At 29.5% G+C, this 15,857-nt stretch overlaps 2 protein-coding genes across 2 annotated transcripts in view; both read left to right on the top strand.

Annotated features, from left to right (window-relative positions):
- LOC117176129 (small subunit processome component 20 homolog) overlaps window positions 1-6,723 on the top strand; it is a 34,457-nt gene extending 27,734 nt beyond the window's left edge. The window contains exon 6 of the mRNA XM_033366198.1: window positions 6,451-6,723. Within this exon, the coding sequence (XP_033222089.1) occupies window positions 6,451-6,600 (150 nt within the window). The 3' untranslated portion in view covers window positions 6,601-6,723. The remainder of the gene's footprint in view (window positions 1-6,450) is intronic.
- A 401-nt stretch (window positions 6,724-7,124) lies between these two features.
- LOC117177386 (probable cytochrome P450 305a1) overlaps window positions 7,125-15,857 on the top strand; it is a 32,693-nt gene continuing 23,960 nt past the window's right edge. The window contains exons 1-2 of the mRNA XM_033368037.1: window positions 7,125-7,590; window positions 7,915-8,169. Of these exons, the coding sequence (XP_033223928.1) occupies window positions 7,500-7,590; window positions 7,915-8,169 (346 nt within the window). The 5' untranslated portion in view covers window positions 7,125-7,499. The remainder of the gene's footprint in view (window positions 7,591-7,914; window positions 8,170-15,857) is intronic.

Here is a 15,857-nt window from a genome sequence, read left to right as displayed (position 1 = left end):
CCCCCGTTTTTGTCAAATGTCCACGTTTTGAGACACCCTGAATCCGAAAAACAGGTTTTTTTATGAATTTGTGTGTCTGTCTGTACGTCTGGATATATGTCTGTATGTTTGTATGTATGTCTATATATCTGTCTGTCTGTATGTCTGCCTGTATGTCTGTCTTTGGACACGATAACTTTTGAAGAAATTAATCTATCAGATTGCCCTTTGACACACTCGTTTAGTGTCCCAAACTAAAGGCCAAGTACGTTACCAAAAGTCAAATTTTGACAGCAGACAAAATAATGAAAAATCCAAAAATTACATTTTTCGGACAAACTGTGCAAAATACGATAAAAGATAAATACACACAAATTGTGCATTTGAAAAAGATCTACAAATTTGTTCTTAACCACTTTTTGATAGGATGCGTAGTTTTGGCTTTAATCATGAAAAACGTAATTAAAGAGTCAAAAAAATTTGCCCGCTGCGTGGGCACTTTCTTACCGAAACTTTTGTCTTTTAATTTATTTTTCGTCTCATGTGTGGGGTTTCAAAAAATTTAAGTTTAATGCTATTTTTTAATTATTTAAACTAAAAAAAGAACTATCAAAAAATTATTCGTGACAAATAAATCATTTTTACATTCTCATCAGAGAAGGTATTAGATTTGTATAAAATTTGACCTCCCTAGTTTTTGTCAAAAGGTCCACGTTTTGAGACACCCTGAATCCGAAAAACAGGTTTTCACGAATGTGTCTATATGTATGTCTGTCTGTCGTTATGTCTGTCTTTATGTCTGTCTGCCTGTGAGCACGACACTTTTGAAAAAAATTAATCTATTAAATTGACTTTTGGTACACTTTTTTTTAGTGTTCTAAGCTAAATGCCAAGTTCGTTAGTCAGACATTTAGTATAAAAATACTAAAAGTGAGCCCATTTTAAAAATTTTTGAGTACAAATTTTTTCATGATTCAAAAATTCTGTGTACAGTTGTTCATAGTATTTGAAAAGAAAAATGTTACTTTTCGATAGCCCTACGAGATTATTATATCAACTTTTTGAATTTTTTCGAAAAATTCATATTTTGACCGCGCGGTCAAACTATGCAAGATAGGAAAAAAAATGATAAGACAAACATTGTGCACCCAAAAAATATCTACAAATTTGTTATTAATCACTTTTTTATAGGACACGTAGTTTTTGTTTTATTTACAAAAAAAAAACATTGAAAATACAAAAATCCAATTTTTAGACACGACACAAGGTAAGCCAAAATAAATAGATAACATTTTTTCACCGAAGGTAGGGCAAAAAATGGTTATAAATGGTTTTTTTTTTTTACATTTTCATCAGAGAAGGTATTCGATATGTGTAAAACTTAACAACCCGCCTCCAGTTTTGGTCAGATTTCCACGTTTTGAGTCACCCTAAATCGGAAAAATAGGTTTTTATGAATGTGTCTGTCTAAATGTATGTATTTGTGCCTGTCTGTCAGCACGATACCTTGTGAAAAAATAATTCTATTAGATTGGCCTCTAGTACACTCTTTAAATGTCCTAAACTAAACGTTAAGTTTGTTAGTCAGCCATTATGGATAAAAATTCAAAAAGTGAGTGCCTTTTATCTATTTTTGAGACCAGTTTTTTAAAATTTAAGAATTCTATGTAGGGTTATTCATAGTATTTAAAATGTCGCACAATTTATCTAATTACTTTTTCCGTAAAATTAAAAATTATGAGAGTTATAGCATTTACAAAATTTCAAAAAATGCACGAAAATAAACCTTTTAAGCCAATTAACGAACGATATGAAAAAATGGCAAGAGAAGAAAAATTTTGATTCCTAATTGCACTAGAAGATAATCATAACAACTTTTTAAATTTTCTTGATAAATCAAAAAATAAATGTTTAGAGCATACAAAATAAGGGAAAATCCAAAAGTTACATTTTTTTATGCAACATTTTTTCAGTGTTTCAAATATTCTCAAATATAATCATAAAGAAAACATTGGAAATGAGAAAATTCAGTTTATGGAAAAACGACAAAAGTTGCAATAAAACGTTGAATAACCAAATTTTTTAAAAAGAATGCGCATTGTTTAAACGGGAATGATATAAAATTCCATAGATAAACTCGAGTGCGAAGCACGAGATACGTGTTGAGAATGTGTTCGTTAAAGCCGAAAGAGCTTTAACAAAAGAGAATTCACAATCACCAAATTACTGTTATCGATACTTTCACCTTTAGTTTTTGAAAAAGTCTGTGCAGAGAGATCGAGCTCCTTGCGCGAGGTAAATACAATATCGAGCGCGAAACGCGAGGTAAATTCATCATTGAGCGCGAAGCGCGAGAACCAACAGACGCGCGCCGCAGTCGCGCTCAAATTTACGAGCCGCGCGCGCAGCGCGCGAAGAGAATGTACCCGCGATGCGGGCAGATTTTTTAAAATCCAACTGTCTAATTCAAAATTGCCCTGTTTCTGTTGAAAATAAACAATTTGGTAGAAAATTAAACTATTTGATCAAACTTTAACTACTTTGAAAAAAAATTAGTTGAAGATTTATCATTTTAGTCAAAAATTTAGTTTTTCTGTCGATAATTTAAATATTTGCTTGAAAATTCATTTTTCTTCTTTGATTTAAAATTTAACTATTCCATTCTTTGTTCAAAAATTGATCTTATTTATTTAGAAATTCAACTATTTGGCTGAAAAATCCTGGAGTTATTCAAGTATTTAGTTGACAATTCATGTATTTTGTTCAAAATTAATCTTTTATTTTTGTAGAAAATTAATCCTCTTCGTTGAAGATTCATCCTTTTGGTTGAAAATTTATTTGTGTGGTTAAACATTATTCTTTTTATTGAAAATAATTTTTTTAACTAAAAGTTTATTCCATTTTGGGTAGAACATTAAACTATTTACTAGAATTTGGAACCTCTGATAAAAATAATTTTTTCAGTTGAAAATTCATGGGTTTTGTTAAATATAATTTTTTCTTCGTTAAATCCAGCTGTTTTATTTTTTCAATTTTTTTTTTTTCGAAATAACAAGTATTATATTTTGCGTTAAAAATTCATCTGTTTAGGTCGCAAGTTCAACTCCTTGTTTGAAAAGAAGAATTGGTTAAATTTTCGAAATTATAGTTAACGATTTAAAAATGATACATTTTTAAGCTATTTGTATTTACTTTAAATAGTTCAAATTTTAATGGGATTGAGTATAAAAAAAGTTTTAATATAATAATTTTTCAGTCCAGAGTAGACATATTTTCATTTTTAATATTACCATTTAAAATTGCTATCTATTTTGAACGTTTTTTTATAGAATAATTCAATTCATTTTTTGATTCTATACAAATTTATCTAATCGGCTTAAATGTTACATTATAATTTTGTTATGTAATAACAATTTAAAATGCTAGAATAATCAAAAGCTTTGACTTTAAAAGATTCCATAATTTTGTTTACAATATTAAATGGTTAATTCTTAATTTTATTGAATTTAAAATAATTCAAATTCAAAATTTCAATATTTAATTTCCATAATTGGAATCTTAAAATAATCAATTTTTTAACTTTGACATTGTCCTTTTTTCGAAATTTTAACCTGAAATTATTCAATTTCATAATTCTTAAATTCAAAATAAAATTAAATATTTAATTTTTAGTGCTTTGACTTAGAAATTATGCAATTCATCTCTTTTTTTCTAATTAAATTGTCCAAAATCGTTCGATATATATTTTTCATTTCAGGCACTTTCAATTCGAAATTATTAATTATTGTTTCAAAAATATTTAAAACATATTTTTAAAAAATTGGTTTAATGATGTATTTTTAAATTTACATATTTTCAATGTTAGGTAATAAAAATCCAGGTAAGTGAACGCGCGATGTGCGCGCGTGCATTCACTGCTAGTGTGTAATAAAACGCATCTCTGTTTTTTCCTATTATTACACACAAAAATGTATTGATCCTACCTATTATATGATTCAAAGTCAATCGGCTTTTTGCAAAAAGGTTTACTGATGCTTATCGATTTCCGCAGTTAATTATATATGTGAAAAACTGTGGTTTTCGCAAAGAGAGTTAATTTTTCTAAACCGGGAGAAATTATGAATATTTACGGGAGAACCGGGAGAAAGGCGGTAAATGAAAATTAAAAAATAGTTGTCCCTGAATTTGTACGTTTTTTAAAAAGGAAAATTCAATGTATAGGCTTAATATAGTTTAAATATTTAAGGGATTCCAAATGATTTATACTTATTTTAATGAACTTTTACGATTTTCGAAGGAAAGATTTTAAAGAATTTCACAAGATTTAAAGGATTTTATTGAATCTCTAAGGGTTTCGAGGGATTTTCAAGATTTCTAGGGACTTCAATGGCTTTTTCTAAGATAACTTAAATAAATAACTTCAATTGAATTAATATTCAAAGGAATTTCAACTTATTCCTAGAGAACTAATAGATTTCCAGGGACTTTTTTTCTAGAGAAAATTAATGAATAAGTTTAATTTGATTTATATTAAAAGAGTTTTAAAGGATTTTTACAATTTCCAAATATTTTAAGGGATTTTAACGATTTTCTCGAGAACTTTAGGGAATAGATTAAATTTTATTTCAAGAGATCTCAACGGCTCTCAACAATGTTAAAGGAATTCAAAACAGAGTAAAAGATTTGAAGGGATTTTTGCGGATTTTAAAGGTTTTAATGGCTCTAAAAATATTTATAAAGGTATCATGGGTTTTTAAGATATTCCAAAAGATTTTCGTAGATTCCAATGCAATTTTCAAGTCGCCAAGGGAACTCTCAAACTTCTGCTGTGTATACTTTATTTGTGAAAAATCGCTGTTTTGCGTACTTCCTTGTGAAATTTATGAGTGGTCTAAAATAAATCGTTCCCGTGTATTTAACCTACTTCTTACATAAATTCCTTTAATACTTTCGTATTATTTATTTCGATGCTGATTATCCTATAATAGATTTATGTCTAATTATTTTCTTTAACGAATTACATATAATCCCGTAAAAGTTTATTTTTGACCGAGAATTTAAACTGTTTTAATTGGAAAGTTTTATTAGTTGATTAAATGTAAACTCCCGATTGAAACTATATACAATATTTAAAATTTTAAAATAACTTAAAAGTAATATATTCATAATTAAAGGCTTTTATTCAATTTTAAATATTATTTTGGTCTAAAATATTCCATTATTAAACCACTAAATTTAAAGTTTTTTTTAACTGTTTTTTTTACTGTCCGCTTAAAATCAGGAATTATAAATTAAATATTGAAAACTAATAAAAAAACTAAACTTTCACATTTCGAAATTGAATTGTTCTATTAAAAAAAAAAATGTGTAAGTCAAATTGTTGAAAAAAGTTTAAGGGATATTTAGAAGTTTTAAACAAGTTGAAAATTAATTAAAAATTTGAAATTATTTCAAATAATTTAAACCAGCAAAAATCCGGCTATTCAACCAAAATTTTAGTGTAAAGAGTTTATGGCCTTATTTAAAACCACATTTAGATTTTGGAGATGTCGAATAAAAAATTCAGAAGCTTCTTCAGAATTTTGAAATAACTTTCAGAATAAAAAATATTTTCTAGCAAAATTGAAAATAATTTTTTATGTTTAAAAATTAATTTTAAGAGCATATTTAAAAAGTTGTAAAAAATTATTAAACATTATTAAACATATTAGGAAAAATTCCAATCATTTTAAAATGTGTTTAGAAGTTTTGAAAAAATTAAAAAATAATTTAAAATTTGTACAAATGTAAAACAACATGTAAATGTTTCAAGATTTAAAAATAGAATTTTGAGGCATTTTTAGGGTCCTTAAACTAATAAAAATAATATAATTTCTAATTTCAGAATTTTTCCGTTGACAGAAAAATGCAATAGTTCAGTTTTCAATGTTTCTAGCTAAAAATTGCTTAAAATGGTAAAATTAAAAAAAATTTAAAATCCATTTACTGTTTCTTCAATTTAGAGCATTGTAAATGATAACGTGGATTTAGATTTTGGAACTCAATCCGAATCGTTGAAGTCGTAAAATCGTTGAATTTACAAAAGTTTAAAAATTTTAATTGGGCAGTTTGAATACATTTAATTTAAAATTGTTCAATTAAAAAGCTTTTAATTGCATCTCAGCTTTTATTGCATTGAATGGAAAATTAAAAAAAAATTTATATTTATTGTCCTTGAAAAATGTTTGCGAATCTAGAAAAACCGAGAGTGAAGGTGAATTTCTTTGTTGTTTAAAATGGCCATCCTGTTCTGGGAAATGTAAATTAATGCCTCTACAATTGTTCGTAAGGTACATGCAATCTTTATAAAATCTATAAAAATCTATAAAATCCATGCAATCTTCTAATCTAGTGTAAGCCAAAAATCCGAGTAATTAACTCCTGGGTTAAAATGGTACTTTTCAACTAAATTACTGATTTTTCTAATCTCAGACTATCACGGATCCAGAGTTGGCCGCTAAGCGAAAGATTGCGAGACAACAGAAAAAGAAGGAAGCGAAGAAAAGGAAAATAGAAAACTTTAAAGGAAACAAAGTCGCGAAGAAAAAACCGCGTAAGGAAGTTGACTTCGAAACAGTGTAAAAAATACACTATAAATTAGGTGCGAAATATGTATAAATTTTTTTAAATTCATTTTTCTGAAACTGTATATAGAAAACTGTACAAAATAAAGCTTGTGTTTTAATAAAAATTTAGTTAAATGGATTTTTTAAATGTTTTTTTGTCGTTTGCGTTACTAAAAAATAGTAACTTTTCGTGTAACGACTTACCTCCGTTTGACTATAGAGAACTATAGCATGCCTGACAAGAATAGTACAGCGATTGATGAAAGAATGCCTTTCGGAGAAATGGCAGTGCTGTAAATTGTATGTTCATACCCGAAAGAATTTTTTGTAGAAAAAAATCCGTTTAACTTTGAAGGGATTAACAAATCCTTTTCAATTTTTTAATGTGCTGAGTAAATTAAATTTTGTTGTGCAAATTTCATAATAAAATTGTGAGTTTTCTTGGTGTAATAAAAGAAATCAGGTATAAATTTTATCCCTCTGGTAATCATAGTTAGCTATGGTTGTTAAGGATATAATCAACGAAATTTTATCTGATCATATCTTGAATATCAAGGATTATAAATTGCTATATTGACTATGGTTTGGATCTTGTTACGCTACTGTTACTCAAACTCATAATGGAAGCAATCGAAATCACCTTAGAAGTTAATCAAAGAATTAAGAACTGGCGAGTCTAGTGTCACGAAGTGGTTAACTGAGTGTAAGTGGGTGTCACGTTCCTGAGCATGCTAGGCCGGAAAAATATAAATTGGGCCAATCCAACTGTGATAGCGATAAAATATTGCCTTTTAGCTTGAATAATCCATTTATTTATTTTTAATTTGACAAATATCTTTAATAATTTTGTACTGATGACGTTTGGTTTAATAGTGAATCCGTTCTATTAGCTCATAAAATTTCTGAACCAAAAAAATGATTAGTAGTGTGCTATTGGCAGTTGTGAGTGTTTTATTCTTTATTAATTTTACATGGAGCCACCAGAAAAGGAAGAAGTATCCACCAGGTAAGACAGATCTTGAGTATTTTAGTTTTAAAATCCAAACTTAAAAGTATTTAAAAAAGAATGTATAGAATACACTTTTGTGATATATTTAGTGGTGAAATGTTGTCACAGGCTTGCACTGCCCAACATGTCGAAGGCATTTTTGGTTAGAGTTGGATTTTTGGTTATTATTATTATTGTTATTACACCATCAAGCCATTCGATTAATATTTTCTTCTATTTTATTAATCGAAAAAAAGTAGAAAACGGTCTTCTGATTTTCATAGTGTTTTTTATTTTAAATTTTGTTCTAATATTTGAATTTTAATTTGTCCCTTTCTCTAGGACCATTCGCTTGGCCACTGATTGGAAATCTTCATCTTCTTCGTAAATTCTCACGTGACTGTGGAGGCCAACATTTAGCACTTTTGGAATTTTCACGTCTTTATAATAGCGATTTAATAGCTTTAAAACTTGGAAGAAATAATGTGATAGCAGTATCCGGTCGAAAAGCTATTCAGACTGTTTTAAAAAATGAAGAATACGATGGTAGACCTTGGGATGAATTTATAAAACTTAGAAACATGGGGTTGAGGAAAGGTATGCTTTTTAATTTAATTCATCCAGTAGCAATACAAAATTTAGCCTATTTGAAAGTCACGAGGGATAATTTATAACTTGCTCTGCGCAGTCTACTTTTATCTTGACTGACAAAATCATCATGGTATCTATTTTGCGAACGTGAGATGCACTTCAAAGTGGCACTTGATTAACATAGAGAAATTTTAGATTTTCGGAAAAGTCTACGAGATAAAACCATACTAAAGGTTTTTATTTGTTGATCCTACTCTTACCGTCCCCGCAGCGCAGGAATTTTCAGAAACTCCTGTAATCTTTTTCATACAAATAATTACTAATATACAATTTGCATATTTCCCACGATTTTTTAAACAATTTTTAATTCTTTAAATATATGTAACTTATTTAAACAATTATATGTTCCCAAAAAATGTAAAAAATGATCTTATTTTCTGATTAAAATGTAATATTTGGTTATTGTTTGAAGTATTAATTTTTTTTTTAAAACATTGTATAATTATTTAAACAATGAATTATTATTTATTCACAAAATTTCTAAAAATTGAACCAGAGATGTCCAATTTTTTCTTAAATTGGTATCCAATGCTACTTTTTGTCGAATAATTACATAATTTTGATACATTTCTTCTAATTTAAAAAAATGAAATAAAATAGGATAAACACAGTTAATTTTCTGAATAGTGCATAGAAAAAATACATCAACCATTTTATAACTGTTGAAACAAATATTTTTCCAACAATATTTTTAAAATCGTGTTTTCTGAATTAAACATAATATTGAATGATTTCGAGTAGTACATTCTGTTAAAAAAGTCATGTCATTGTTTAAATATTTTGTATTTGTTCAAGCAGTTTTGCTATTAAAAATTCTGATAAATGCTATAAAATAAAACACATAGAATTATTTTCGCAAATATATATTAATATTTTTTGGTGTCTTAGAGTATGTCAGCTTGATATTCATGAAAGACTTTCAAATGCTATAATATAATTATAATCTAAATCCATTTTATATGCAGTCAAATTACAACTTTAATAATAAATGAACATTTTTCATTAGGAAACACAAATGTTTCTTTTCTGATATCTGGAAACTGTATTGTTTAATTTTTTACTACGTTTAGTAAGTGCTATTTTTTATTCTCATTTCTCGTTAGCAAGCAATAATAATATTAATATTCGTTTTTCATCCATTCTGATCCATTTTCTTGAAGGAAAGATATCGAGATTACAAATTGCGAAAAAAACTTACGTGAATGCGCCGTGATGACGGGCTGAATTTTCCTGTCAAATAATTGTTTCATGCTCTTTGGTTCAAGACGTTTGATATTCTCGTCACTTTAAATTGTTTTTTTAATTTCAAAATTGGCTTGCCTTATGATTTTGATTATTTAAATTATTATAAATTACTTAAAATATAGCACATCGTCCTCATAAACGGCGTTCAGAAACAATATTGAAACTTGAATCATTTGCATTAGTGAATGTACTTTTTTTATAATATAATCATGGTAAAGATTGTACAAAAATGAAGAATGCAATAATAAATATACTTTTATGATTTAAATTGTATTGTGACCAATATGGTATATTTGATAGTGCGTAAAAAATATGTAAACCATCGATACTCAATTTCAAGGAAGCTTAAAAAACAATAATTTATTGTATAAATAATAACATAAAGCTTCCAGCATAATTTACCATTACTTGAAATCATTCAATATTTTGTTTAATTCAAAAAATAAGATTTGATAAATGTTTTTTGGAAAATAATTTTTTAAACAAATTATATTTGTTTGAACGATTAAAAATGGATAATGTGTTTTCTCTATGCACAATACATCTAGAAAAATAATTTTATGAATTCTAAAATAACTTATTGTTTAAATAATTAAATAATGTTTTTAAAAAATGTACTACTCCAAACAATGACGAAATAGTACATTTCAATCAGCGTATATGATTATTTTCTACATTTTGTGGAAATAAATAATTGTTTATGTAAGATACATGTATTTTAACAATTAAACATTTTTTAAAAATTCATGGAAAATATTCAAATTGTCCATTAGTAATTCATTGTATGAAAATTATGACAGAAATTGCTACTCAGTAAGCTTTTATCTCGTAGACGCTCCTCTTCAATCCCTAAAAAACTTGGCGCATTTCGATAAAACACTGGAGCATGAGTTCAATTTTTCGAAAATCCAAAATTTGCCCATGTTAATCAAATGGGATTTTTGATGTGGTTGGAGATACGTGTTAAGGTTTAAATATAGAAAAATTACGGATTTATTTATCTGGAAATGGAAATTTGGGAAGGGGGGGGGGGTGACTTGCCCTCTAGAGCGAACAAAAATTTTGCAATGCATTTTTGGACCACCTTAGTGTCCAGCGACCTTGAAAACCTTGAAAACTTCGAAAACCTGGAATTTCCCTTGAATTTTTTATAAACCTTGAAAACCTGGAAATCTTGAATTTTTCATGAGAGCCTTGAATTTGAATTTTTCTTCGCTCTTAGAACAGTAATTTCATTTTTAAATTTATTTGCTGTATCATCAGATATTGTACCTTACCGACAGTAGATCAACCCTCCAAACCATGAAGGCAGAAAATCTACAGAATATCGATTAAGTTAAAAATCTTCAATAACAGAAAATGTTTAACGTCTTAATAAGACTAGATGGAAAATAGTATTTTTCAAATTAAAATTATTTCTTGAAAAAAAAATCCTATTCCATCTTCCCTCCATTGGGAATCGAACCACAAAACTTCTGATTTCCGGTCAGGTGCTTTTCCAATATATAACTGAATCTTAAAAAATTTTTAAAAATATAACTAAGGAAATTGGAATAGAATTTGGGTTAGACAATTTAGACAATGAAGGCTATTAGAGGGTTCAGAATAAGAACTCTTAATTCAAGAAAATAACGCTAATTTTTCGATTCCCAATGGAGTGAATATGGAATAGGATCTTTTTTTCAAGAAATAATTTTAATTTAAAAAATATTATTTTCCATCTAGTCTTATTAAGATGTTAAGCATTTTCTGTTACTGAAGATTCTTAACTTGATCGACATTGTGTAGATTTTCTACCTTCATGGTTTGGAGGGTTGATCTACTGTCGGCAAGGTACAATCCCTGATGATATAGCAGATAAATTTAAAAATAGTTACTTGTACCATTAGCACCTAGCTAAAAATTAGCGTTATTTTCTTGAATTAAGAGCTCTTATCCCTCTAATAGCTTAATTGGAAAAGCTACTGACCGGAAATCAGAAGTTTTGTGGTTCGATTCCCAATGGAGTGAAGATGGAATAGGATCTTTTTTTCAAGAAATAATTTTAATTAGTAATTTCATTGAAATGCGAAGAGTAACTTAAATGGGATATAAACATATAATATATATATAAACATATAATTTATCTCTTGTTTATTACAGAATAAATAAAGAGATTTCAAGGCACTTTTTGTAGACTGTACTAATTATTTGATAGCTTGCAAAGAACAGACTTTAATACTGTGAAAAATTCTATATATTATTCATTTCTCCACTGGTAATATAGAATATTGAAGTATAAATTTTGATGTATTATTCAACTGACAAATTATAAAAATTATTAGTTGAAAATTTTGATCGTAATTTAGGTTTTTTTCAAAATTAGAATGAGTTACGGCTATACAGCCAATTTTTCAAGGGGTTGACCTCTCGGTTTTTGAGTGTACACCAGATTTCAAAAGGTTATAAAATTTCACAACAATTTTAAAAATATTTAAATACTTTAAGGTATAAAGGATTTTAAATATTGAAAAAGTACGAATAAAAAGATTTTACAAACAAAGATTTCAGAAAGATTTCATAAATATTCCAAGTGATTTCGCAAATATTTTAAAGTTTCAAAATAGGCGTGTACACTAGATTAAAAAATTTTACCAAAATTTAACAAAGATTTCGAACGTTTCACAAAGATTTTTAATCTCGAAAGATTTCAAGGTGAACTATATTTTTTTAAGAAGATACCAAAGATTTCACAAAAGTTTCAAAGATTTCATAAAAAGTTCATAAAGATTTCTAAAGAATACGAGAATTTCAAAGATTTCAACAAGGGTTACATCAGTAACAACAAGTACATCAGATTTCAAAGATTTGAAATGATAAAAAAATTATGTTGGAAGATTTCATACGATTTCACAAAGATTTGAAATATTTCAATTATTTTAAACGAATACAATAGATTTGAAAATATTTCAAAGAATTGTTATGGATTACAAAAGATTTCAAAAATATTTGAAATATTTCAATGATTTTAAACGAATAAAAAAGATTTCACAAACATTTCAAAGAATTGTTAAGGATTTCCAAAGATTTAAAAAAGGGATATATACAAAAAAATGTACACCAAATTTAAAAGATTTCAAAACAGTACAATGATTTTAAACGATTTTGATGTTTTTAGAAGATTTCATAAGTTTCACAAAGATTTCTAATATTCCAATGATTTTGAAAGAATTATTTCACAAATATTTCAAAGACTTCATAAGGATTTCAAAAGAATACAAGAATTTCAAATATTTTAAACGATATTAAAATTTTTTAAAAAAGGTGCTCCAAAGATTTAACAAAGATTTTAAATATTCTAGAGATTTTAAACGATTACAAAAGATTTCCGAAAGTTTTCACAAATATTTCAAAGAATTCATAAGGATTTGAAAAGATTTCAAGAATTTCAAGAAGGATACACAGTACACCAGTTTTAAAGATTTTAAAGCATTCTTATTTTCAAAGCTTTCAAGGACTTAAAAGCCGCAAGTAGGAGTAAAAGGATCTGCGCGGGGTGAGCGGCGATCGGTCAGGCGTGAACAAACAAAAGTGTTTTCTACGAAACGGCCCTCTATCTGGGGAATTCCCCACCAAGGTTAGCCCCAAAATCAACCCAGTCTTGAGCGTATCACTCTATTTTAAACGATCTCCAAATTTTGTAAAGAAGATTTCAAATTATTTAACAAAGATTTCAAACATTCGAGAGATTTTAAAAGATTAAAAAGACTTCCGAAAGTTTTCAAAAAATGTCATAAAGTTCTCTTATATTTCAAAGATTTCAAGGACTTAAAAGCTGTCAACAAGGGTACAGCAAATTTCAAAGATTTTAAAACATTTCAAATATTTTAAACGATATTAAACTTTTCTTAGAAGATTTCAAAAGATTTAACAAAGATTACGAATATTTCAGTGATTTCAAACGAATAAAAAGACTTAAGAACGTTTTCACAAATATTTCAAGGTATCAATAAGGATTTAAAAAGATTTCAAGAATTTCAAAGATTTTAACAAGGATGCAGTACACCAGATTTCGAAGATTTCAAAATAGTCCAGGGAACAAAGATCAAAAAGGTGCCTTTTCACCACAAAATTTTAGAATGAAAACGAGGTATGCCATCGTGTAGTGTTCCTGTCTGGGATGAAGGCTTATAGGTTTGCAGGCAAGAATATGTGGCCAGAGCGAAATGTGCAGTGTTGAAAGTTGGCGAAATAATGTTTTTGAGAGATTGCGATCAAGATATTGATTTTTGGGAAGGAAAAAGTTGAATCATTAATTGAAGGTGTTAAAAATATCTGTAATTTGGTATTTTTTGGCCTTTTTCACCGAAAGACTGAACACTCGAAATCTGAATCAGCGTATATACGCTGGTTTGAATAAGCCGTATACTTATCGGTGAAAAAGACCAAGAAATAGGCATATTTGGGAGGTCAGTGGCCGTGACCTGTTGGGAGAACGCTCTTTTTTTTTTACTTACGCAGAATGAAGTCGTCTTGTATTCCTATTCTTGGAACTTTCTTCTGTGAAAACCCCGAAACAAGCTATTAACAAAAAACTGAACTCTGGGAATATGCCTGTAATTTCAGGTCGAAATGGGTCACCTTTGACTGGTGCTAACACGTGATATAATATACAGGGTTGACACGCTGGGGCTTATTAAAAAGTATGCAACCCGTCTTACACGCTAATGCTATTTTTATGGAAGTGTATGCGGGGTTGCATACATTTTGGTAAGCCCAGCGTGTCCACCCTGTAGTTAGGATGTATTTTTGTTGAAATTACAGGTATTTCCGTCTACTTTAATTCATTTGTTGACCCCCCGGTAAGAAGGTTCGAATTGAATACAATGGAAACGTTTCCATTGATTTTCTATCGTATATTTGAATATATCATTTCAATACTTAAGAACGTCGAAACATGATAACGAGAGCGATTGGAATCAGTACAGCGCCAGCGAAAGGATTCGAATGCGATTAAAGTGTAGTCAAAGAAGGGACTAAACGAAACGGTGTTGATCAGCATTGTCTTATGTACAAAATGTGTATCTCACCGACTGAAACGGAATTGGAATGTTAACATTTTTTAATGTATAAAAATGTCATTAAGAAAGCACAAGAGAAAAACTTCCGTGAACAGCTCCTCGATAAGAGAATGCACGGCATCTTCCACATAAATGTGGAAGATCAGTCAATGTCATGTTAACTATCTTTTGCTTTCCTTAAATCACCCAGTTTGAAGTCTGGCACGGAGGGTTTCATTTTGGCATGCCAAGACGGTGTTATATCCACCCTAGCATACCGTCGCCACATTTTGAGTCAGGACATCCCCGATGATAGCTGCAGCGCGTACCATGCACACCATGAGCATTTAGCTCACATACTATCTAGTTGTCCACCTCATGGGGGATCGAACTACATCCAAAGGCACAATGCGGCACTAAGAGTGCTTTATTAATATCTCTGTCACTCTTACGGCATTAACCTTAATATCGCCCCTCTGAATGCTCCTAGGGAAATGGAGTCAATTGTCGAAAATGAGAAGTGTCGCATATTATATTATATTATCGTCAATTGTTTCTGTTGCACACTCGAGGCCTGACATGGTTCTTCTTGACTTCGAGAAGCGAACCATGTTCGTTATAGAAATTTTCGGTACCAGCTGAGAAAAACATCATAGCCAAGGAGAATGAAAAGAATGAGGGTCGCTCCGTGTCCTCAGGGTGCACGAAATTTTTGCCGGATCGTCGTATTGATTTCGTTATAGACTGTAACCACCTATCTCAGGTCGTGAGACGTGGATGTGGCTGAAATTTTATCGCGATTTCGCTGGGATCGGGTGCAGTTTTTCAGATTAGCACTCGCTCCCGGCGAAATCCTGTGATTGCTCTTATGACATATATATATGGCATACCTCGATGGCATATCTCGCAGCCTTATCCTTGCATGCGGGGCTCTACAAGGATGGACGAACCCCTCTCCCTAGCTTCTCGTGGGAACAACAATGACAACACCAAACATAGTTGTAGTAAGTGCGGTTCAAAACAACAGAACGCCAACAATGCCGACCAATCTAAAGCTGGTGGAGCCAATGAAAATGGATTCAATGCGATGGATCGGCGGGATCTCGCGACATTTGTGTGGAAGAAGCTACTGAATCACGACTTGCCAGAGTGCTACGATGCGAGTGTGGCCCTGAACGGGGTTATATAGCACGGCTGCATGCTCTGTGGTGCGAGAAACACTCGGAGCTATCGCACTTTTACGGTTACGCATTAAGTACGGTAAAAATGACTGCAAAAGAATAGTATGTTTTTGTCTCGTAATCAAATGGAATACCAGGTCTAGAAGTATGAAACCGGAATTTCCCTGTA

The sequence above is a fragment of the Belonocnema kinseyi genome, chromosome 7 (genome assembly GCF_010883055.1).
Source record: "Belonocnema kinseyi isolate 2016_QV_RU_SX_M_011 chromosome 7, B_treatae_v1, whole genome shotgun sequence".
Classification (NCBI taxonomy): domain Eukaryota; kingdom Metazoa; phylum Arthropoda; class Insecta; order Hymenoptera; family Cynipidae; genus Belonocnema; species Belonocnema kinseyi.
Note: the sequence above shows the minus strand (reverse complement) of the source record. Positions and strands in the feature narration are given on the sequence as shown.